Source organism: Thermobia domestica, chromosome 9 (genome assembly GCF_964235325.1).
Source record: "Thermobia domestica chromosome 9, izTheDome1.hap1.1, whole genome shotgun sequence".
NCBI classification, from domain to species: Eukaryota; Metazoa; Arthropoda; class Insecta; order Zygentoma; family Lepismatidae; genus Thermobia; species Thermobia domestica.
The window spans coordinates 160,395,569-160,422,771 of record NC_137462.1 but is presented as its reverse complement, the minus strand read 5'-3'; the positions used below and the strand labels follow the sequence as shown (position 1 = coordinate 160,422,771).

The 27,203-nt window shown below is 34.5% G+C and overlaps 1 protein-coding gene across 1 annotated transcript in view; it reads left to right on the top strand.

Moving 5' to 3' along the window:
* Nucleotides 1-339: 339 nt before the first annotated feature.
* The window catches only part of LOC145695145 (uncharacterized), a 103,895-nt gene continuing 77,031 nt past the window's right edge, over nt 340-27,203 (top strand). The window contains exons 1-6 of the mRNA XM_081772080.1: nt 340-908; nt 10,054-10,128; nt 10,993-11,114; nt 15,940-16,022; nt 21,936-22,056; nt 26,109-26,237. Of these exons, the coding sequence (XP_081628206.1) occupies nt 881-908; nt 10,054-10,128; nt 10,993-11,114; nt 15,940-16,022; nt 21,936-22,056; nt 26,109-26,237 (558 nt within the window). The 5' untranslated portion in view covers nt 340-880. The remainder of the gene's footprint in view (nt 909-10,053; nt 10,129-10,992; nt 11,115-15,939; nt 16,023-21,935; nt 22,057-26,108; nt 26,238-27,203) is intronic.

Genomic DNA, 27,203 nt, shown 5'->3' with positions numbered 1-27,203 from the left:
TTTTTTTTGTTGAAGTTAATAAGAAAAACATAATTTTAAACACTTCATGATACATTAAATGTTATTTGTGTTATTAGTTTATTGGGCCTACCCTACTTATGGGTTTACGCTTCGCCACTGTTTATACTAAACAAGCAATAAAAACAAAATGATCTAGGCTATTACAATAGAAACTTTTAAATACGTAACAAATGGCATAGAATATATCATAATTAATTGTAGTGGTAGAGAAGTAGCTTTCCAGTTGCCTTATGATTTTGATATAAATTGGATTGGGGTCTACAATTATTCTTTGTTCAAATCGTCCACTGTAATTTTTACATGACAGAGACGCCCATGATTAAAAGATAAAAATAATGCCACCAACTCCCTCAATTTGTTTCGCGGATCACCGATTGGGAAAGACTTCCCGAGCTTATTTTCATTTGCCAGGGTAGGATCTTGCTACATAAAAGAATCTGCGACTAAGTGTAAGGAAGAAAAAAATGTGGAGAAACAGGAGTCCATAACATGTAACACTAACCCGGAATCATCATGCTGTCTTCACTTTGCCAGAGTGTGCGATATAAAAATACAATGCTTTGTCTGTTTACTATTGTGTGCAGTGTAGAGTTGTCGGATGCTTTCGGAAGTGCCCGAATCCGCCCACTTTGTATACAAGGACACACATGTCAGTGACATTTAAGGGAATACAATTTGCGTTGGGAGACGAGCAACAGGTGGTATCGTAGTGTTTTATTTATTTTTGTGAAGACAGAGAAAGTTCGTTTCGCTTTTTAATCACATTGTTTTGTGATGTTTTCTACTTTCATTGGCATGTAGGATAATGAATTAAGCAACGTCTTTATGCTAAAGAAATCACAAGAACGTCTCTTTTGGAATGTGGTCAAGTGTTTATTTACATAGTGGTGAGTACTGTTTACTTGTGTAGTCGCTGAATAGAATGCTTATTAGTTTAATTATTTTTTAATTAGCTGATCTTGTGAAATACATACAAAATAGTGCTTTTTGAAATTAGTTCATAAAAGTAAACATTATAGCAGAATTTAAATAATAATGATGTTTTCGACGATATTTAAACAATCTGTAATCCTATGCTTGATCTAATGCCGGTCTTTGGGACTTGTAATTAAGAGTAATCTGGTTTAAAGCCATAAGATTAATTTATTTTGCCCCAAAATGTATGAAACTTTAAACAACGTCAAGTAACAACTGTCGCATTCTGTGACGTATGGCAGGATGCTTAAGTCAGCTGCCAGCTTCAAAAAATAAACTAGATCAACCAAGGGCATTGTTTTGAGTAATGTCAGTTGTTATGAAGGGACGTTGTGCATGAGTGTGTGATGTATTACCACAGATTTCTCTGTGGTATTACGATATTATAATGCATTTTTTAAATAAATAAAACACCTATATAAAAAAGCGTATATATTGTAAATTGCATCTAAATTTAAAGTACAATACTTGGAATTGAACGGATCTTTAAATGTAGTGACCATAATATATTTCCAGACATTAAACTTTCCCGTGCAAAAATGATTACTTCGCCTTTGCTGCGGAAGGTCCGGGTATAATTCCCAATATTGTGTAGATTGTGAAGTCTCCAACAAGAAAATGAAATTTATATAGGCTACATGTTTAAGTTAAAATACATGAAAAGAAAGATAATGGCATCTAAACAGTCTTATTTGTACTCGATAACCCGAGAGCACGCAAAGAAATAAGTATTAATAAGACATTATGTATCGGTATTTATCATAATTCACCATAATAAATTAACAATGCAAAATATATACACGAAAACAAAGTAGGACCACCGCCATGGCTCAATGGTAGAGTGTTCCGTACAGGTTTACTTTTGGCACACCACTAGAAAGAATTGTTGAAAAATTATAATACTTCCACTAATTTCCTACTCATTAACTCCTAAAAGGTTTCGGTAATTGTTTAGCAATGAGGGACCAGCACTAACGAAGACAAAACAACGTGCCCTGCGGGGCTCTAACCCGCCTTCACTCGCTAACGCTCGCTCGGTAATACTGTCTGAATTAAATGTTATTAACTTAATCTAACCGAATGTGAATAGAATATCGCAAAAAGAAAAAAAGTCGGTTAAAAACCTGGCCCGCAAAGCTAAACAATAGCCAAGGTTTCCATTGGGTGACATTAAAATATCTCACTTGGCATAGATAAAATTCGCAGGGGTCACAAGAAGTACGTGTTTAAAAGTTACAATTCTTTTACGATTTGCGTACAAATACGGCTTCCAGGTATGTAACATAAGCCATCTACAATGGAAAGAACAGAAACCAACCTGTGCTAGGTGGTCACTAAAAGCCCGAATACTAACCGAGTCAGGGCATGGCAAAGCTGGTGCGCCCGCGCGCTCCCTTACCTTTCGATGTTCATATGTGCTTTATCTCTAATGTCTTCTGCGATTTTACATGCAGTAGTACATAAAAATACAAAAGACGCTCTTCTCGCATAAATATTGAAACACCCTATAGCAATAGAATACGTCTATAATCAAATTGATGTTATTAAAAAAAATCCAGCCTGAAGTCGGTACTATCTATCTTCCAAAAATCATTTCAAACGGATCAGTCGGTTTTCCGACCCGGGAAACTGTGAATTCGACACAAATTTCAGTCATTTTTGACATTTTATTTTTCTGCAAATGGGGGATACACTTGGACTTAACGTCACTGCAAATGTCATTATTCATTTCAGCGTCACCGAAAAGTCTGAATTCGACACTATTACCGGTCATTTTCGATCATTTATATATGTTTTCCACCCACCCACCCCTTAGTGGGCTAGGAGTTTCTACCGCTACAGTACACTTTTCCAGACTGTAAGTGATATATATACCAAATTTGGTTAAAATTGCTCCAGACATACGCACACACACACATCCATTATACTCGTTACTAAATTACAAGAATACGGTATTATTGGAATTGCTTTGAAGTGATTCAAATCATCAGTTCAATCTACACAAACTGTGCAACTTCTTCGTATGGACGAAACAACTAAAATTCTGAGCAAAATAAACTCTAATATGCAAATAAATAGAAAATATATTAGAGAAGTCAGTTCAGTACTTTTTTCTATTCCTTAATGATCATCTTTAAATATAGAAAAAACTCTCCTGACTGGTCTAGTGGCTAGCGTGTATGCCTTTAGTGTACGTGGTCAGGGATTCGATTCCTGTGAAAGTACATAAAGAAAATTAACTTAGCAATCATTGACTTTCATTAGTTATAAAATTCCTTTATACTAAAGAACAATCATGAAACGTTAAACTAAAAAAAAAAAAAAAAATCATTTTTTAAATATAGGAAAGTAGAATAAACTCCTTGTTTACTGGTGATAACAACACTAATTGTAGCTGAAATATTCAAATAATTTTGCAAGAAGTTGTTTATCTTACAGTATCTCAACTTATGCAATATCTCAACTTTCTTCCACAGCTAAACTTCTATTGTAAATTGAAAACTAAATAAATTTGTTAATAACCGTTCGTAATTTTACAAGGCGAGAAAAAAACAATATCTCATATGTACAGCCTACTACACAAATAAGTGAGTTTTGCAAATTAAATAAATAAATAAAAAATAAGAATTTTTCATTTCAAATTTACTCTATATGAATTGTTAAATTTTATTTTTTCTTCCCTGTAAACTATTCTGAAATTGCGTTATGACATACCGGTACATACACAGCATTAAGAACACAAATGTATAATTCACTTGCTGTAATAGAAATCAACGTATTTTAAGTGAACCATCATCATTACCACATCATCATAATCATAATCATTATAAGTATTCTACCATCATTGACAGGTCTCTTATCCAACTGAGAAGCTTCTATGCTCCACGTCTTCAGCTAACCTCTTCGTCTTCACGTATGAATTTTTCTGTTTTGATACCATGCATCAACTGTAGCCTTCTTTGCCCTCTCTTTCTCTCTCTCTCTTTCCTTCTACCATACCCTCTAGTACATCCCTCATAAAACAGTAATTTCTCAGCCACGTCTTAACCAGTTTTTCTTCCTCTTTTCAATTACATCTAAAATTGTTCTTTTATCCTCCATCGTTTCTAACACTTTCTCATTCGTTTTCCGTTTGATCCAGCTAATTCTCTCCATTCTTCTCCACATCCACATTTAGAAAATTTCCAGCCGTTTTTCATTACTTTTACTTTATATCCGTGTTTCTGATTCATACAGTACAATATTCCACAAACGTATTTTATGAGTCTTTTTCTCGGCTATTTATTCAGGGACCTACGAAATAGATGTAATCGCAGAAAATTTGCCGCGCCTGTGCAGAAAAGTCGCTAGAGGAAAAAAATATATATAGCCAACAGAAAAGAGTAAAAACATGCCTGCTATGTGTAGATGTCTTCAATGCACGGACGACTCACACAAATATAGTTTGAACTGTTTTTTGCATCGCGTAAAGCGTATTTTTAACAATTACAAGTGTTTCTCCTGCAGAAAGTTCTTGAAGAATTCTTGCAGAAAATTTTTGAAGAATTCCTACAGAAAATTTTTGACGTACTAAAGCTTATCGCAGAAAGACAAAGAAAGTTCTGTCATCGGCAGGGTTGGCTGGTTTAAACCAAAAAACAAAAAATGTTCGTAAAAGTGTAAGTGTTTGTAAAATCTTGATAAACACACATTTGTGGGTTATCACGTTTCACTCCGTATATTATTCGTATTATGTTCAGACTTAAATTCCCCATTCATTACTCAAAAAGATTATACTACAAAAGCAACTTCTTTTTACAAGTTTATTTTGTGATTTTTTTTGTAGTTGTTGTTATTGTCATGTAATTGCAATCGAAGAAAAATTCTAAATATTGTTTCGTTTCAACGTTTACTATTGATAAAATACATCGAAAATGCCGTACTTTGTGTGTGTGTGGGGGGTGGTGGTGGTCATACAGACCCCACGAGAGGCATTTAGTGAAATAAGTATCTTTGGTATCTATTTATGTATAAATGAGTTTGAGCCAAAGTGGACTCAAATAATTCGTATCTTTATTCACTTTTCTTATTGATATGCAGATTAAGTCGGTGTATTTCTTTAATTTGGACCAATAAAAATCGTTGTTAAGTAAGAACTAATTAGTTCTTCTGTACTCCGTAGTACTTTGAAATTGTTCATATGTAATTCTGTGTAATGGTTTCACTTGTGCAACTGTTTATCTTTTTGTCCTTCTGAAATGACTCTTGACAGTTATATTAAGAAGCATGTAAAGATCAGTATAACGTTTTTTTTTTTTTTTTTTTTTTTTTTTTTTTTTTTTTTTTTTTTTTTAAATCAGGATTCCTTCGTGAGTGAGTCGGCAGACGTATCGCATTTGTGGCCAATTAGTCCTGGATCTGAGTTCAAATGGAGGACAATTTCTCTCGGATGTAACTCGAGAAGCGGTTTTTATTCTGCTTTAAGCTTATGTGACCCCTTCCAGCATAACCCGGTTCTTGCATAATAACATCAAGGCGAAATAAACTTATTTCTGTCCATATATGATATGAATATATAGAGCAAATCATTTAAACCATAAAAACCTGGTTTAAACCAAAAAAACCTGGTTTAAACCAAAAAACCGGTTTTTTTAATAAAAACCATGGTTTTTGCCAACCCTGGTCATCGGGTACGTTGTTATAATACATCAAAGAATACTGACAGTCACTCGTACTATTAAAAGCTACAAACTATAATTGTTAAACTTTAGTCCCTTCCTTTCTGCTGCCACTCGTAAACCGTTTATAGCGTTTATTTATTTATTTATTTATTAAATTTCACTTTGACCTGTTAGTTAATCGTATATGCCGTGCATGCAGCTAGCTGTCAATTTAATGCTTATTTTCGAAAACTACTTTATAAAAACACCAAATTTTCTGCCTTTTCGGTTCTCAAACGGTTTCATGGCAATGATTGAACAAAATCAAACTAGGAGAAAATCCTTTCAACTGTAGCTGTAGAGGTTTGTACATTTAGTAACTGTTCGATAACGGGAAATAAATAATGTTATTTCTATTTGAGATTTGTGACTTTTCCACCATTCATATACTGAAACAGCTGTCTTATTGTACAGTCAAAATATGACTCATTAAATAGTTGGCTTTTATTTTCAAAGTTGAAAATGAAAGGAAAAAACGTTTGAGAATATTTATTATTATTATTTTTATTTTATTTTATTTTATTATTATTATTTATTTATTTATTTTTTTTTCAAATTCTAAAGCATCTTTTTCATTAAGTGTTAAATCAATTCCTTTAAGTTTTTATTTTGAATCTGACAAGAATGCCAAGAAATGAGCTACAGAAGGAGCCATATTGTAATAATATCTGAATTTTAAAAATACCTGCCTTTTTTTCCTCCTGCTAGTGAAGTTCATGATTTTTCCATATTTGAAGTCTTAAATAGGGCAATTATTCTCTTGCACTTCAGCAAGTGCATTAGCTATACGTTTAAGAAGACGTCTTTTCGCTTCATTACAAAATTGGAGACAGTGTATACAGTTGAATCAGTTACTTGTCAGTTTTCTTTATATACTTTCCCAAGTTTTGACCAACTCTTCAATACTTTTTCCAAGCGATTTACAGAACTATTCGTCCATACCTATGTTAGAAGAGCGGGTTAGGTTCTTCCAGCTTCTGCATGTATCGCACTCGCAAAGTAATTGTACGTGAATTATTTTACAAAATTGATTATATGTTCCTTTATATTAGGAAACAGTACTGCATATCATACGCAGATTAGTTTAAGACATGAGCTGAACAACATGTCGTACCTGTCTCTTCTATTTCTTGCTCATCTTTATAAAACATTACCCTTAAATATATTGAATTGATTTTGAGTTCTACGTCCCTTTCAGCACCGAGGCTATATGAGACATGTACCTACTGATTAACGTGGAATCCGAACCACATGGGCTCCCACCGGGAATCGAACCCGGGTCTCCCACGCCAAGGGCCCTTATATATATATATATAATATATACAGATAGATAGATATATATTGGGTGTCTCAAAAGTCCCCTGACATAGGGTAATTCAGTTATCAGAGTTACAACAAAATGTAAGTCGGGAAACCGTCTCCAAATATGATGTTTTGAATCTAAAGTGAAGGAATTTTTTAAACGGACTAGCCGTTTCGGCTGTATTCTTTATGCGCCCAATGTTAAATGAAAATGCCACGTTGCCGTTTACCTGGACCCACAACATAAATGATTAGAGTTATTGTGTTTTGCGCTAACATGCCGATGGCCAGCCCCCATTTCAAACTGTAACTTTATTCATGTTCAGGATTCAGGTAAATGGCATCGTTGCATTTTCATCTTTTAACATTGGGAGCATAAAAAGTGTGCAGCCCAAACGGCTCGTCCGATTTTAAAAATTCCTTCACTTTAGACTGAAAACATCATATTTGGAGGCTGTTTCCCCTCTTACATTTAGTTGTAACTCTGATAATAACAGAGTTATCCTATGTCAGGGAACTTTTGAGACATTCTGTATATACAGGTGCGTAACCAAGGGGAGGGCTATAGACGCTCAGGTATTCAATGGATAAAATGGGCTTCAATCCTACTTTCTTTACCCTGAATAAAGCGGCAAACTATGGTTTAACCCCTCCCTTAATCATATCCTGGATCCGCGGCTATATATATATATAAACTGGCTTAAACATTCTGATTTAAATCACTCAACCCTACATGTATCTAGTTAAGAAATGGCAACAACAAGTAAAAAAGCTAAGCAAAGAATTAGCCAACTACGTACATAATACGAACTCTAGTCCCAATTCTAAATCTACATTCAATTGTGTCCCTGTAGTATCCGTTATTCTGCTCTCGTGTTAAATACAAGATTGTTTTCTGGCGATCTTTGCCACAACAAATAAGAAAAATGTCATTACAAATTCACCGAAATACGTCAGCTATAAAAGAAACTATTTTCGTCATTGAATCCGGCAACAACTTCTTCATTGTACATGTTTGAACTATCTAATATTATATTGGATCACTTGAATAATATTAAAAGAGATAGCGATACTCACAACTATCCTGTGAATGATATATATATACTGTGTATAGTCGAACATCTGCATATGGAAAGTTAGATATTAATAATTTATGAATGTAAAATTTTATCAAACTACTTGAATATAAAAGAGTGATTATAAAAGGAGTTCTTTCCTATATTTAGTGACTATTACATGCAATCTACTATTAATTAACAACTGTGTATGGTAGATGAATAATTTTCGTTGTTTAATTTCGAAAAATGGTTAAATTACTTCGTGTATAAATTAGCTAATAACTACATATGTAGTATACATATAAATAAAATAATTTGTGTCTTCTTTTATTGGTTATTAAAACAGAAACATTGTGTTTGTTCTATCTATTCTAATAAGCATTGACATGTTCTATAACATTTTATACAAGCGTACACGTAATAATATCTACAGAATGATGAATCAAATCAAATCATATAGTTTTTCTGTGGTTTGCAATATTTCTTTTAGTAGTACAACTTGCTATGATTGTGAGTAATTTTATGTTTGAACTTCTTTAGTAAGGTCCAGAACGAAATACTCTGTTCCATTGTTATTGGTGAAACTAATTGTTTGCTTTTGAGGAATGTTTCAAATACATTCTTGTTAGTATCAAATAAATTACTGTACACTCTACACTATCACTTTAAAAAAATCAAAATAACGTACTAAGATTTTGTTCTTCGTTAGTATAGGGTAAGTCATATTGATGGGACACATTTAAAATGCATTTGTGGAGTATATTGAACACAACATTCATTACCAAGCTATGGGGAACACATTGAAAAAGAACGGGAGTTTTGGACTGATTTCAGTGTTTGAAGGTTACATCCCTTAGATGGGCACTACCTTAACGAGAACAATCTTTGGCCCTAACAATTATGTTCAGCATAGTTTGGCGCAGGGTTTCGGCAGGAATGCCTCCTGTTTTTCTTTGGATGCTGTTCTTCAGTTCATTGATGGTATTGAGCTTTATGGTGTACCAATAACCCCAAAAGAAATAGTCCAATGGAGTTAGATCAGAGGATCTGGTTAATCAGTAGGTATCACCGAATCTGAAAATGAGACTTCCCGGGAAGTATTGTCGAAGGGTTGTCTTTGACACTACTGCAGTATGACTAGTGGCACCATCCCTTAGGCCAAACATTCTCATTTTAGAAATGAAAAATGATCATAACGTAGGACTTGTCACACAGGCTTGACTTACGCATACCACACAGTAACCTTATCACTGTGCAGTGGCGATTCATGCAATAGTTGCGGATTTTGTCTCGCTCAGAATCGACAGTTTTGTTTATAGACATTACCACTGAGGTGGAAATGAGCTTCGTCGGACGTGATAAAGTATTGCACAAAGTCACCTTTGCTGATTAGCCAATCACAGAATGTGGTTCGTTGAACCTTATCTTGGTCGAACAAATGTAAGTCCTTTTTAAAGGTTCGCCGAACGCTGATACGTGGATATTGCACTTGACACAATTGCCAGTTTACTTCTTTGGACTAACGTCCATGCCATTGGATATATGTTCAATGTTTATTGCACTACGCGACACTCGAGGTCTCCCAGGGGACCGTTTTTTGTACGTCTTTGCGATCTCAAGAAAATTGTGAATAGAATGCAGTATGACCTTCCGAGATGGTTCGTTTCTTAAGATGTATGAAACTCCGTTATGCTGTGATGATGGAGCTTTTACTACGGAAGAACGCCTCCATGATGTATGAAATTTCAGCGGCGTCCGCATTACGATAATTCCCTGCAACGATGAAAGAAACATGAATTAGTAACTCCCATCTTTACAATTCCTGTTAAGCCGTAAGTAAAACATGAGTGACTGTTACTGCTTGCAGTATTCAAAATATAAATATATTCCATCAAAATGGCTCACTCTATATTTGTTAAATGGTTCCACTCTTCTAATATCACTTCAAATTGTTGTTTTTATTTTCTTTTATTTTATTTTGTTTATTTATTTTTTAGGAATGTCTTCAGGCATAGAGAACAATGCATGTAGTAATTCGTATGTGGCTGGTGAAGTGAATAATGTTGTTGACGGTAAGATTTTAGAAATGATATGAACCTTATACGAAAATAAAAGTCTTATACTATTATGTTGTACGTAAATATAACTTAAGTATAAATTCTTTTATATTATGTTGTTTTGCACTTAACTAACTACCAAGAAATTTAGTAACTCTTCGCAGACTACTTTCAAACTTTAATACACTTAAGTACCTCTTGATATATCCACATCCAGTATACCAACCACTAAGGTTCGTGGATATGTAATCTTTAACCATCTTATTTTGTCGTATCTTATATTGCAACAGTTATCTGAATCTAATTACTTCACACGGTAGATTTTTGGTTTTACATCGTACCATAACTAGGCGTCTAGAGCTATTCCAATAACCAATAACCTGCAATTCCAAGACCCCATTTCATGCATAAAACATCTAGTACATGGACAAAAATCCATAGTTACGTACTTCAGTTGTTCCTACAAACCTCAGCACCTAGTCCGATTAATGAATCAATTTTACCCTTATAACATACTTCTAGGTAATGTTCAAACTGAAAGGTATAGCCCATAATAGTTTGCAAAAGTTAGGAAATTTATTTTACAACTTTATTTAATGTACGTTTTTGTACTTGTTTTATCTAGAAGCTTTTTACTTTAACTTACTAAGCACAAAATACATCCTGGTTAAATGTAATATTACAAGCTAAAACTATAGGAAGTTGCAGGATATGTAAATTGGATGAGCCAAGCTCTGGCTTTTACTACACAGTTGTAATACAGTTTCACTGGTTTTCAGCAGATACTAATTTTAGGAAAAAGATTTTAACAAAAATTTTTTTTTATTTTTTCCCGGAAATATGACTGACTTAATAATTATATTCTAACTGTTCTTCCAGGAAACCATACCAAAAGTGTAGACCCAAAGGTTGCATTTAGTAAGGAAACTCAAAATATAACGCTAAATGTTGAACCTCCCACCTGTCTGGAAAATGAATCACGTGCTCCACTATCTGAAACGGTAAGTTGTTTCTCTTACGTGTTTTTCTTTTTAATTTCTTTGGTTTGTTACCAGTTTTAATAGTAATGGCTATACACACTGACTGACGATAAAATTTCTAGTTATAATGTTATAATGAAGGTGAATTTTCTGAGGCTAACTATAGCCATGATTATTCCAAGTAGTAGACCTTCGCGGTGATCAATTTCGGTCTCTCTTTCAGTTTTTAAATTAAGTCCTATGGTCACGATTTTCTTGATTCTTGAACATTAATGAATCATGATCTTTTCAACAAAATTGTATTATGGGAGAACAGGAGGAAGTAGCAGGAGCCAAGTTTGGGAAGTAAAATAGACGATTGATTTGATTTTCTTTGATTTTGAGTTTAGGGTCCTGTTTAACACCGAAACTATATGAGACGAGACCTACAGTTTAACGTGGAATCCGGACCATATGAGCTCTCACCAGGAATCGAACCCAGGTCTCTAACGCCAAAGGCGCGTACGCTAATCACTTAGCCACGAGGAAGCTCAAAGACAGACGATTGAGCTTAGGTATGCCGACTTGCTAGAGAACATGTCACCCATGCTGGGCGTACCATGGTACGTTATCGTCAGGGAGAAATTGATTTCCACGTAATTGGTGGTTCTGATGGGAGATGGTTGCAGGTAAAGGACTCCTAAAAATAAAAATTACAGGTTTCAGTTATAAGTTACACTAACATTAAATTTATGTACACTCACGTCCAAACTGATTGTCGCATATCTATAACTATCTTCTTGTAAGAATATAATTTGATAATAATTTTGGAGGGTACTTTTAATACTGATACTATGTGTAAATCAGGAAATGTATATTTGTGGTCAATTTCATAGGAAAAGAATTACGAATACGAAAATTAGAACGAGTAAAACAAAATGTAGCTAAATAGACAAGAAAGTTTTATTTTTGTTTTATTGTTCTTATTTACTGTTCTTTTACATATCTTTGCCGATTATACACCTACTAACATTTTCATTAAAAATATATTACACGATATTCATTATTTTACCACTGTTGAGATAAAAAAAAAATGTGAATACCTTATTTAAAAAATAAAATAAAATAAAATGATGGCTTAAGCCTTGTGACTCTGACGAAAAGTGCCCGAGCGAAGCACTTGAAATATAGGAAGGAAACGCAATTGGAAAGATCAGTATTTGGGTAAGTGTTGTATGAATTAAGTTTTTTTTTCTTTCTTTCTTTTTACCTATGTTTAACTTTCTGCTAATAAATTTAAGTAATCGATGTAATTTAAAAGATAGTTCTACAAGACTTGTCCATCATTGGTTCCATTGGAAAGTGGCCAATTTACAGAAACTAAATTATTTTTGATACATAAACTACTATAGGTCCTTAAGAAGCCTTCTAATGCAGTTACTAATTATTATCTATGTATTAGTTTGTATTTTCTGTAACTAATATATGGTAAAATTTATTTCATTAATATAAAAGTACCCTATGAAACAATGTGCTGTAAGTAGTGGTTCAGTGGTAGATTGCTCACGCCTAGCGCGTAGGGTGTCTGGTTCGATTCTAGCTTCCACCAAGTCGGTTTTCAGGTGGACAAACACCGTCTGCGTGGATTTTCCCGTTAAACTAAAAAAAAAGAAAGAAAGAACTGTGTCTATGTTAGTTCGTCGTCCGCACACTATTTCATATTTAATTTCAACATACAAAACGCTATGAGACTTTTTTTTTTCCCTTTAATACCTATGATGATAGACGAGATAAGATAAAATGTCAGTTCTAGAAAATGCTCAAAACATCCACACTGCTTTATCTTCCGCCCTCGACAGTAAAACACTCAAAGCGACTTATTATGCATGTGGAAAACAGATATTAATCAACAAGCAAAGAAGAAAAACACTTGTTCTGTTATCTTGAATGTCTTTCTTTATAAAACTTTTCAGCGTGTGTTGGATCATCATTTGTTCTAAATTTCCTGCATGGTCCTCAAGGGAAAAAGGATTGGAAGATGTGACGAAAGCAGAAGACATCTTAATCCATTTGAACTGAACCATGAAATGGTTTCGCAATATAGAATATGAATTGGAAACCTTAACCAATCTAGTAGCTAAATTGCTTACAATAGACTACCACTGCTTGCTGTATTTTTGGAGAAGTTACTTTTAATGGACAAGTTTAACCCCTTTTTCCTTTCAGTTTACTGATCTGAAACACTTGACAGTAAAAATACTTTTAAGAAATTATGATCACATAAGTGTCCAACATATAGAGATGAATTTAATATTAACAGCATAGAACAACTTGCTCCAATGCGGACATGTTCCAGAATAGAAAGTGGTCAACTTATAGAGTACCGTAAGACGGGGTTACTTTGCACCAGAATTAAGAAATTTTAAAGAAAATCGCATGTACCTTACAAACGTAATAATTTAGAACGCTGTATTTTAAACATATAATAGCTAGATATAAAAGGAAATTATTTGTGCAAGTGCATTAGTAAACATTTAGTATGACCATAGTTATTGAAATATAAACTTTGGTGTAAAGTAACTCCATAGGTGGGGTTACTTTGCACAACATACAAAAAGGTATGTTCAACATACGAACATAATGTTTCTGGCAATTTTTCCCTTCAGTATTTATGCATTTCACTTCCTACACAAAACTGCATGCAGTCTACAAATATTGATATTAGAATAATAGTACAAGTACCAATATTAATGTGAATTATCGATATTTGTTAAGAAAATTATGTATTTTCCGGTACCGGCACAGCAACCACATTCTAATAGTTTACCTAATGCCCCACAAAAGTGCAAACTCAACAGAAAAAAAAAAATCCCCGTGAACTGATTTGCCTTGGTTGCTATTTATGTCCGAGAATATAATCCCAAACGTAATCAGTGGAATATTTACGAGGTTTGGGACTTTCAGGCTGAAGCCCAACCAAATTGCATGATTTTTTTTCTTTCTTTTAAAAAATCTAATATTAGTCATTCCTATGCGTATAAGCTTCAAGAGCCCCCAAAAGTCTAGTGATTTGTGAAGAAACTAAGCTTTTCTGAGTGACTTTGTGGTAGACAAACACCGTGTGCGTGGGTTTCCTCGGGGTTCTCCCGTTTCCTCCCACTTTCTTCATTCCACCATTTCATTCATTACTCATCATCACTGTCTCCTTTAGACTAACCGGCATAATCGTGGGACGTAAAACTCAAAGATTTCATTTCATTTCATTTTCTGAGTGAAGCCTCTCTCAAACTAATTTTCTGGATCCGCCACTATTCGTAATTTATTTTCTAACAAGAAATTCATTTCGGCATCTACCTAAGTAGGAAACTTACCTAAAATTAGAAATCAGGATGTACCAGTAGTAGTAATTTCCTATCTAAGGGATTACTTTGGACCGGTGCAAAGTAACCCCGATTAGAGGCTGAAATCGCCTTCTCCCAGTTTTATTCTTTTTATGACTTTAAAACGTTTCACACTTCAAATTCAACTGTTGTCTCAAAGTTCCATTATATACAGTAGTACTCTACGAAAGTGACTTAACTTTGACGCAAATTCTTGTACGTGGTATCTTTCAAATTTTGTCAGCCTTTCCAGTGACTGCTTTCCATACCTCTACAACAACAAACCCTCCCGGTAATTAGAACAAGTTAACCGCCAACATCATAGCCAAAATACAGTTAGATGTTCTATCGTACGGTGTCAGTTGAAACTTTCTCTTTGCAGTTCATGGTTTTACCGACAGGGGACTGTGCAACTCTTTTCATATTTTGTGCAAAGTAACCCCGTCTAATGGTATGCCTGCTCCATAGGAAAGAGGACAAGTTCAAAAACTGGTCAAGTTAACGAGTTTTCCTGTATTATTAACTTTTAATGGAATATAATTGTCCGAAGGTGATATATTTATATATATATATGTATAGATAGATAGATAGATAGATATACACCAGTCGATAGATCTAATCGAACTGAACAAAGTGGCATAGGTGAGTGTAAATCTTTATCCGAAATTTTCGTGAAAATCGAGAAAAACATTTAAAAAAAACTAAAAATTAATGCTATTCTACTTGTTAAGATGAAACTGATATTGAAGTAGTTCCTCACGAACACTAGGGAGACGAAAGAACTCAGTATGTTAAATGAGATATAGTCTAAAATTATTAATTCTTTAATTTTTATTTTATTATTGTTCCAATATAAGACATATCAATCGAGCTGAACAAAATAAGATGCATAAGGGCAAATTCTTATGCTTAGTTTTCGAGAAAATCGAGAAAAACAAATTTTTATGGCACTGAAATTTGTCGACCATTGCCAATAATAGTTGATAGTTTTTTTAAATTCTCCTCCAACACATTATTTATTTATTTATTGTATTTGTAAAAAATATACTATTAAGTAGGAGATGGTACTGTTATTTGTTTTCTCCTAACAGTGACACACGAGTTCCCGCGTTGTGTAGTTTCTAACGGTCTCGCCTTTGGTGCTAGAGGTCCCGGCTTCGATTCTCGGTGGGGACACTCGTCCGAAAGAGTGTAAAAAGCTTTTTCAGGCCAGCCATTCTAGATATGAGGTTTTCTTGTATTTTCCTCATTCATACCATACAATTGCCGAGATGGAACCAAAACATAATGGTCTCAGGCCACTTCCTTTCTTCCTCTCCAATTTCCCGGGTAGTGTAATCGCTGAAGGACGTCATCCCTTATACGTGACTGGCTGACGTGGCCATAAATGCCGGAAGTCTATAAATCTAATTTCTACGCCTAACAGTGACACATACACCATTTGTAATGTATTCGTAGTCTTATACAAGTCTTGTATGCTCTTTCAGGATCTTCTTATTGCAGCCACATACGTTAATGATGCCCGTAAAGGAAGACCCTGTGTGTATAAATTACAAGAAAGTAGTATTAGGTAGGTATAAGGAATCTTGTTTTCATTAATATTTCTGTTCTTTGTCATTGTTCTATTACGAGGTTGTTCCAAAAGTTTGTGGACTGAGATCACTATTCCGAGTCACTAGGAAGGGGATTTCCTTTTTAAAATAGTATTTACACTCTATATCCCATTTCCAGCGATGCACTAGCTTCTAACTTTTTAAACACATGATGCAGATCATTGTTAGAGGATCGATGTAAGGTAGTGAATGTGGCAGCTTTCATTTCCTGCCCGGTGTTAAACTTCCTTCTGCAAGTTCTTACGTGTTGGAAAAGCCCAGAAATCGCCGAGTGTTAGGTCTGGCTGGGCTATATGGAGGATGGTCTAAAGATCGTCCTCCAATTTTCTCCAAAGCGTCTATAGCCTGCCGCGCCACGTGGAGGCGTTTTCTGTAGGAGAAGCATTCTTCGTGAAGCAGTTCAGGTCTTTTTTGCTATTTGATTCCTTCAAATACACCTTTGAAACAATAGCAGAATAATCTCTATTTACAGTTTCACTCCCTTGAACCCAATGCTGCAGTACTATTCCACGGATTTAAAAAAAAACAATCAAAATTAACGTCTTTGAGGAACCAGAAACCGTTATTTTTTATTTTTTATTTATTTATTTATTTAAGACGGCGAGTCTCTCTGTTTTCCATACTTTGAATTGGGAGCATAATGGCTGGTCCAGAACTCGCCAGTGATAATTAAGCAGCTGTTCAAAAATTGGAGATATTGTTCCACCCGTTGATGAAATGTCTGGCAACCTTGAATGCGCCTTAGCTTCTGTTCTTCACTCAGCAAAAGTGGCAGCTCTTATTGAAACACGAGATATTCTCAGGCGTTCCTTAACAATTTCTTGACATCTTGTTATATTAACATTCAGTTTTGCTCCCAATTCCCAAGTTTACAATCACGCCTGTCTTCTTTCAACAATGTTTCTACTTTTACAATGTTCTTATCGTTCTCTGATGTTCATAGACGCCCACTTCTCACTTTATCCTGCAAATCGCGTTTGCTTTCCGTAAAATACTTTCGCTACTTGAGAACGGCCGATCTGCCCATTGCTTCTTGACCGTACGCTTGCTTGATCATCTGAAACGTTTCCTAGCCATTTTTGCGTAGCTTCTTATATAATTTAATAACGAACTTTTGTCTGCTGTTTGTAATTGACGGTATATCATTCTCATCCGCCACTGTAATGCATACTACCGACAACTACGCTTTGGTTTTACTTACATTAACAAAGCACTTTATAGGCTATCTTCATGTGCAACAAGCATAGTCTAACCTTACACAGAATCAATGTAATATTGCCAGTTCACAAACTTTCGGACTCGTATCTACCTAGGTATAATATTACATATATATATATATATATATATATATATATATATATATATATATATATATAAGATTTATGAATCATATAAAAGAGCTCATTCATGGTTAAATAGTCTGGATTCGTACGATTGGTGGGAAGAGGCGAATTCGATTCCTGATGGAGATCACACTTTAATGGGGCGTTTACACTTGGTCGATTTAGTCGCACGGCTAAATCGACTCGCTGCATTTGCGACTAAATCGAAGCAACTAGACCGAATGAGATCGATGGATATGTTCAATTGTTTCAACCGAAATTGAATGCTGCTTGTCGACTCGCTCTCCTCTGGTCGATTCGAAATCGACTGGCAATTTTAAAGATGTCCAAGCAAAAAGTAATTGGTACAATTTGCGGTGTTATAGCAGAAGAAAATAGAATCGACCACAGAAAATAGAACGTCTTTCAATTCAGTTGCTAGTCGATTAGTCGCTTTCGATCAACAAGCGATTAAGTTGAAGTCCTGTTTACACGGTCGATTAAGTTGAAAGTGACGTCAATTCAACTGAATCGAACGCAAATCGACTAAGTGTAAACGCCCCATAAATCGTAAATTTAAACCTGTAAACAAACGTAGTAAAAAGGACATTGAAATCGAAACTCACTGAAGCAGAGCATATTGGGTCAAATGGACCATGGCCCGGGGCAGCAAATGACCTCGAACAGTTTCGTTTCAGTCTTTTCTTCAGCAGTGACCTCGTATTGGTGAGTATTCAAATCAACCATAATTTTATTAACTGAAACTAATGGCTATATATTATTTTATTTGTTGTATAATCAGATTATATATATATATATATATATATATATATATATATATATATATATATATATATATATATATATATATATATATATATATATATATAATCTTATTTTTCCACTTCCCGCGTAAATATTGATTATTCACTCCACTGTCTCAAATTTTCTACCCCGGTGTTCGTTGGTATTGAGGGGGCGACGTTTGTATAATGGCCCAGAGGCGGCGAGGATGTTGAATGTCCCTGATACTACTACTAATAATAATAGTGATAGTAAAACGTGTCAGTGAGGTTATTTTTAAGCTTACTAATTGTAATTGCTATTGAAGATGGAAATAGTATCGATATTGTTAATGATGTTATGAAAATGTGATTTATTGAAACGAATCCGTTGTTTGAGAGTGAAACTACTTATTGGTATTCAGATGTTTCAAGATAGGTTTTGATTTCTTGAGTTGGATTAAGTGTATGACCAAATGTTTCGGCTAATATAGAGTAAATATATTATTTGTGAATTCTTGATACAATGGAGGTCTTGTGGTAGTTGTATGTATAATAAATATAATTGTGAAGCATTGATGTTTTAAATACAGTTAAGATATGATTGACTCACTTGAGAGTTTTAAATAACGTTATTACAGCACTTGCTGCCTGTTTTGATCTTAACGTACTTCAATATATCTCCTCAGTTCCTTTTTAAACCGAATAAATGCTAATCTCTTCTCAGTTTCAAACTAATAATTACTAGTGCCTTGAATATATATAGAGTATTCTTCATCTTGACCCTTCAGCTAAGTTTGTGCACCGATCTCTGAATGTTGTAAGATGGGTCATCAGTGAATTTCTTCTTTCCTTCAACTACCTCTATCAGCTGATTTTTGCCTCCCTCCTTTTCTTCAGCACTTCTTCATTGGCCACTTTGCTCATCCAGGAAATTGTAAACGTGCGGCGCCACATTTCGAACGTTCTCATTTTCTTGTTACTTTCCTGGATTGGCAAGCTTTAAGATTCATATGTTTCGATGGTCTACACAAAGACTTAAAAAAAAAATCTTAATATTGTAAAACTTTTTGATATGTAGAGTTAGGTTAATAAAATTACAGTTTAGAATTGACTCCCACTATCGGTTTATTTATAAAAATTCTTTTAATAACAATAGTATTTATAAAAAAAATATTATGAAATACTTTTTTTTAACTCGTAAGGTTGAAATTAAGTAGTTTCTAACCATGCGGTCGCGGACAAAATCTCTTTTAAAGCCCAAAAGCAAGCTAAGCAAAGTAGCATTAAAAATTCCAATGCTTCAAAGCAAGCAATGAAGAAAATAAAAGTTACAAAACCCCTAAGCAGGCCAAGTCAAAATTAAAAAATAGCCAAGAATTTCGAAGCAGAATAAAGGCTTTGAAAGTAGGTTACTCCTCATGCTTCAGGTAAGCAAGAAGAGAAAAAAAAAAAAACTGATGGCGGTCCGCTAGTTGCTATCCAATATATAGACATACCAAAGCAGCAGTGGCGCTGCTGCTGCCCTGTCGTCATATAACTTGCAGAAGATGCTGGTAGTTCGTCGTCTGCTTTTTGTAGTATCCCTACGTGATGTTGTACATGTGGTAATGTTTACAAATATGAGCATGTGACATTGATTATGCACAAAAGCATGTAGTATATTACAATATCTTTACTGATAGCTTTACGTTAGCAATTTATTTTCTTATTGAAAGCTTCTTTAGGTTGTGCCAGTCTGGCTCTTGGCTTCCTTCTCACTTATTCCATTCTATGAGATAGATTCTAGGTAGCAGAATGTCTTAACTTGGACCAACTGTTCCTCATCTAGCCAGACATCAGCATTTTTATATATATTTTTTTTAATTTTGTTACTTTTTTAATTTTTATTTATTTTCAATTTCCATTTCTCATTTAACAATTTATTTAAAAGTTGTTAACAAATCCTTCGTATTATCTTCATTTTCTGCCATCAGGGCAATATAATCTATAGTCAATAAAGCATACTTAGATTAAACAAACAAAATTTTTAATCCAATGTTCTCGGAATTGCTGCCAGAGTGTGTTGCTGTGCTGAGTTTTCGTTACCATACAGCGGCAACATCTTCAGAGCTATGTGTTGGAGAGTGCTGGTCGTACAATTTATATTGTAGTCTTTAGGAATTGCTGTATTTCTATTGGTTGTTTTTGTTGGCCAATGGCATGCTGTGATTTTGCTGGTGGAAACTGTTCTCTGATTGGCTGATGGTTCTTTTTGTACTGAGAAGCTGGATCCAGATGTCAGGTAGATGATAATCTTAGTTTCTGTTGATGGATGGCTTGTATGTACGGATGAATAGAGATTCATGTATTTCCCTGTCCCAGAACTGTTTGCTTTTCTTTAGTACTTCAATTTGGTCCCACATGGCCGTATGATTGTATTGTATGCAGTGTTCAGCTATTGCAGATTTTTCAGGTTGTTTAAGACTGGTGTGTCGCTGGTGTTCTTTCATTCTGTCTTCAATGTTCCTTCCCGTTTCACCTATGTAAGTAGCGTTACATTCACAGGTGATTCTATAGATGCCCGGTGTCTTTAATCCCAATGAGTCTTTTGCAGTTGGTAGTAAACTCCTGATCTTCGGTGGAGGGCAGTGTACAGTCTTGATGTTGAATTTCTTCAATAGTCTTGCTAGTTAGTTGGAGGTTTTTTTCCCATATATGGAATAACTGCAATATTTTCCTTGTCTGCCGTGTTGTCCTCTTTTGTGGTGCAACAGGCTGTCTCGTGGATGGAGAAGATGGACAAAAAGACAGATAGAAGGAAAAATAAAATGAATTAGAAAATAGCACGAAACGTACGGTTGTAGTCATATTAGATGATGTAACGAAAGAATGAGTAACCAAAATAGAACCGAAAGACTTCAAAATAGATAGAGAAATTAAAAAAGAAAAGAAAAAATTAGAAGATACAATCATGTGGATTTCAATTATCACCAATGAAGGTGGATGGTGGCTTCATATTGGTATGGAGTGTATTCTAGCCATGAGTTGGTTTGCTGATCTGATAAATACGTTATTTACCTAGTTACCATTACGTTACACTGGTGACTATGGAGTTTTTCGTGAACTTTATATACCCCACAACCATGCTGTTGTACCAAGTAAATTGTCCTTATTGGTTGGAGGAATATTCTAGACATCCGATGGATGATGTGACTAGCACTTTTGTCCGACAAAACCCAATGGAGCACTTAAGGAATCACAGAGAGGTCATTCGCGTCTGAGACCATACACGTATAAATGCAATGTAACTGTGGTGCGCTTCATGTTTCTCCAGGTATCTTCTACTTATTTGTAGAATCAGTTGCCACATCGAGTTGCTACACATCGCCGGACTAGAAAGGTCGTACACGAACTTGGTACTTATTCCGTAATTTGCTTTGTAAGCCTGTATCTTGGACAGTGCCACCAAATCAGCTTCGCAACTTCTAACATGAGAACTGGGAATATTAACTTCATGTAAGCTCAAAGCTAATTATGCGCACTTCATGTTTGACTCTGTCTCCTATTTACTACAATATATTTTACAACTACTAAACAAATGATTAATACTTAAAAAAAGAAAAATAATCTTCAAACGAACGTTATTATTGTTAGAACGTTTTCATAACTTTCTAGAAGCTTCATATACATATTTATTTCATAAGTGTAAATTTTTGATGACATTTTTATAATTAGATCTGTTTTATTTTATTTTATTGTTAAACTTATTTATTTTATTTTTTAGATCATATATCTTGTATAATAATTCAGCTTTGAAGTCATTACTTCAATTCGTTATTCTATTCCATTTGCTTCTTGCTGTATTTGAAGCTCCCGCCGTCCGAGGATATGGATTGCCTTATTGGGTAAGTGTAAATGAAATTCTTATAAGTTCTTTAGATTTTTATTCAGCTTAACCAAAACAATTATGAATCACTGCTGAAGATACATAAAACTACTGCATTTATTTGTGTTTAAAGGTCTTAAAGTCTTTGAAATGGTCGCACATCGAAATTGTAATCAATGTATGTTATTTATTTCTAATTAATTTTTACTATGTTCACCTAAATAAATATTTGATCAGTAGCAAAAGGTAAATAAATTGGATAACATTGACACGGTGTTTTCCAAGCTCACTTTTTAATCAGAAGATAAATCTGACAGCCATATATTTTTCTAGTATTTACATGGCTTCCAATGTTATTTTTGTGATGATACTGACACCCATCTTTTCATATATTAGCTCTACGTTTGTTTCGACCCCATTTTCAATTCTCCACTGAGAATAAATAGTTCTGATCTGGTTTGGGTACAACACCTTGCAGCAAGAATATCGCTGACCAAAACATCACCTATCAAAAACCCTGCGAGCCAAATTTTTACTTGACCAAAAACTCGCTATTGAAAACATCACGGGCTAAAATCATGCGAGGATAAAACTTCTCGTAACGACTTCTTCAGTAGAATATTCAGTACATCGCTCTATGTATAAAATTCAGAAATAATATATAATTGCATTTAAAATAATGACAAGAGGCACGGTGACTCAGTAGTAGAGCGCGTACCTCTGGTGCGTGAGGTCCCTGATTCGATCCCCGGCCAAGTAAGTTTGTGGTGGGCATCTTGTTCGTGGGTTTTCTCGGGGTGCTCCCGTTTTATCCCATTTCTCATTCCACCAATTCTTCATCTTCCTTAGCCTGAAAAGCATAATCATGGGACGTTAAACTGAAATAGTTCATTTCATTTTTCATAAAATAATGACAGAAGATAGTTTCTAACATACGTTTGGAAGGTAATTATTACTATAAGTAAAACCATGGAAAGAACATGATAAATAATTTTGTTAATTTCACAAAGGAGAAAAATAATAGTTTAGCATATTACTTTCCTGCATGGATTAATATATCATTACCTTCAGAAAGAAAAAGAAAGAAGGAAAGAAATTCGCAGTCCTTGTTTATCAAATAATCCAGCTGACGTAGGTTTGATAGATGCCAGTGCCCTAGCTGCTCTGGAATACTGCTTCTCGTGAGAACAGCAAAGTCAAACGGTGTTGAGTTTGATCCAAAAAAAGATGGGTGACCGTTCGTATTCACAAAATGACGTTGGCATTGCAGCATCCTTCAGCGTGGTGAGGACGATTGGGGAGGTACTTGAAAGAAAGAAAGAAAAAAGTAACGAACTCTGATGTAGAAAATTAGCATTTAACGGGGAGGAGAGTTGATGTGCTGACTACACATCTTCCTAAGTTTATGCCACAAGCCGACTGGTAGGCCGTGGCGCTAAGGGGTGTTGCGCCAGGTGTTTAGTTTTAGGCTTGATAGATAGAATTTATTCTAATTCGAGAATATCTGACAATTATACATCAATTCATTTTGAAGCTGTCGTCATTATTATTATTATTATTATTATTATTATTATTATTATTATTATTATTATTATTATTATTATTTCGCCTGTAGTGTCTAAAGTAAGCATTTTCGAACCCTTGTTAGTCAAGTCTTTCATTATTTTTCGGCGACAGATACCTCCGTGTCCTACAATCCTATGCTAGATGCTATCAGCATCATAAGACGAATCCAGGCGGGTGGAACTTTCCCCATGACATTCTAGTGGCAACTTCGCATTCTTTTCCAGTGGAATCATTATGTTCTGTTAAATAACTATTGAGCCATTCCGTTGTTTTATATATTCCCACCATGCGCTTGTTCACATTCATAACTCAATATCATAAACCCCCTAGTCTTATTGTATCCTCAGTCGTAGATGTCAAACTCACGAGAGCGAAATCATGAAAAATATATATCGGGTGTTCTAAAAATGGCGCTCACGAGCTAGAGAGCATTATTCTACAAGTCAAAATAAAACAATATATATATATATATATATATATATATTTGTATAGCTTTAAATCTTCGTCTCATGTGGTTCGGATTCCACGTTAATCAGTAGGTCCACGTCTCATATAGCCTCGCTGCTGAACGGGACGTTAAATTCAAAATCAACTCAACTCAACTCAAATCTTCGTCCGGAGACACAAATTGCACTATGTGGCAGCGTCCCAAATAAAGAATCATAGATTAGATCTACCAATTTATGAAATAGTTATGTCGATTCTTTCCAGATAGCAGCTAAAATTGATATTGATTGACACTATCACTTATTAGTGTAGCAATCGATGTAACTGTTTAATGAATTTGTAGAGCAATGCTAATGGTTTCAGTTAATCTGCGACGGTGCCACATTGTGAAATTTTGATTCCTCATAGCGGCTGAAGGAGGCCTCGGAGGGCAAAACATCATATAACACTTTCGCTTTATTTTGGTCTGTAAAATAATGCTCTTTGGTCCGTGGGCGCCATTTTTAGAACGCCCGATATGCAGTGTATATATATAGAGGGAGAGAGAGAGAGAGAGAGATTTATGTTCCACTTAAATTTTTTTTACTAAACTGTGTGTTAAGTACATCTCGTTTGACACGCTCGTGTAAAAACCCGTTGTGGCTGTTGCATTGCGACCCTGTGTCCATCATTTCGGTCGAGTAAGGACTTCCGCAAGTGGTACAGTTAATCAGCAAAAATTGGTTTACACGATCTACATCTTTTTGTCAGAACTTCAGGACGAGTCGACTAATTTTAATCGATTAAAAAGAAATCTCTGTAATACTAATAAATCGTGCTTTCATCTGGCTAACACCTTTTCTTGAAGTTTATTATTATTATTATTATTATTATTATTATTATTATTATTATTATTATTATTATTATTATTATTATTATTGTGATTTTTCTAGCCATTTTTAAATATGATATGTATTCTATTTTCTAAATGCCTGCATTAACAATATTGCAAATGAAATGAGAAATGAGGGCATGTCAGAGGACATGTTGAAAATTTAGAAGTGTCTGTAGTAACCTATTCATAGTGAGTACCGGCACCATTCCCCTTCCCTCCATCCAGGAAAAAAAATACTTTTAGAAGCTATAGTCCAATTGAATGTAGGTTGCCCAGATCCGTTGAGGAAGGTGTTACGGAACACCGAAATTGTGCAGGAATTGCATTGAATATCAGACGCAGTAAGTAAATGAGTGCGTTTTAAAATTATATACGTATGTCAATTTATATCTTTTTATAATTGTATTGCAATCTAAAATTATTGAAAAAAGAAAAATAGTAATGTGTGCATACATAGGTCTTAGAGTTATTACCGTAGTACTCAGCACACGAATTAATCCTGTTAAAACCATTAAAAAAGAAACGTAGACGTGCACTTCAGAAGCTGCTACTCTGTTTTAATATTACCGTAGATTCTTGCTTCCTACCACATTGTCTACAAAATCAATGGCTTTCGAATTAAACTACACGTGTGTGTCACGATCTAGAAAATCGCATAAGAAACTGCTGCTCGTACCTTAATTATTTTAGATTTATTTTCGTACGTTTAAAATGAATCTTACTTTCAAATGATACCATAAGCACATGTCACTGACACCATCCATATACTCATTAACTCAGGAGGAATTCGAGATGTTAATTAAGTTAATTAGTCTAGTGCCCTTGTCAGTGCCCCAGATTCAGATAGCTGCATAAAATTTCCTTAAAACTACATGTTCTTATTCTTCCCCTATTTGCCAAGTTCCATCGAAATATCGTTAGTAAACACAAAGGTAAGTTTTCTCAAACCAAGCACAACAACTATTATGATTGTGTGTTATCCTTATGTAAGCAGTAATATATAAAGTTCTGAATGAGACTGGTGCGAAACAGCAATTACAATTTAATTAGATATAGTACCTGTAAACAACAATTAAAGATCAGCAAATCGACCACAATACTTCGAAGATTTTACAAGAAAGATTTTAGTGCATATTTTATATTTGTTGAGTATTCTCAGTAATGTAGTTCTTATTCATTTACAGGCCACGATGCTTATGGAAACGGTTATTTTGATTTTGTACCTCGTGCGATTTGTTCACGCAGCATCTTTCTGTGATACTTTAACATTCTGGTCAGACAAGAAGAATCTCACTCTACTTGTTACTGTTTGTGTAAGTGTGCTTTAGAATTTCTTGCTTTTAGATTTACTAATTAAATTTTCAATAATTTTTCACTATTCTTGTCGTACACAAAACCATATTCTTTTGTTTCTGATTTCACGATTCCAATCTGAGAAGAAAGATCGAGTTGTCAAGTCAAAAATGTATAATGTATGGTTTGTGCAATGAAAGTTGGGATTGAAATAAGTTCGTAATTAATGTATGTAAAGTGTTATTTTATTTATTTTTTTATATAATGCAAATTTTCTACATCTTGTGAAAACTATTTTGGAATGCAATAAGTGTTTAGCACCAAATTTAACTTGAAGATCGACATGAACAATACAAAAGTTACGGAATGCACAAGAAAAGAAAAATAAGGATTAAAATAGATTACCTGGTGGGAAAGATGCAGGAATTTTATTACTTAGGGAGTAAAATAATAAGGGTTAATATCTGCAGACAAGATCTGGAGCTAGAATAAATTAGACCAGAAAGGTGTTCTAAAGAAAAACAAAAGTTTTAACCAGAAATGTCGACATAAAACTCAAGAAAAAAAGTTATATGTATAGAGTGTGGCGGTGTATTGATGTTAGGAAGCGAAGGAGAATTAAAAGAAGAAAGTGGGAGCTTTAGAAACGTGATGTTGTAGACGAACATTGAAAATTATGTAAATGGGTAAGATATTGAATGAAAGAGTGTTGAAAATGGTAAGAGTATGTTGAAGACTTCGAGAAGAACAGATGGGATCATCTGACACATTATGGGACTTGGGAGAATCACGCCATGTGTTGGCTATGGAAGGAATGGTGGATGAAAAATATCCAGAGTTAGGTCGTAAATGATATATACAGGCAAAATAATATAAAATGTAGGGAAGAAAACGTACAAGGAAATGAAAAGTCTGGCTCAGGATAGAGAAGAATGAAAAGATGATGCGTCAAACCAATGAAAAAATTAACCATTTTTCTATTGCAC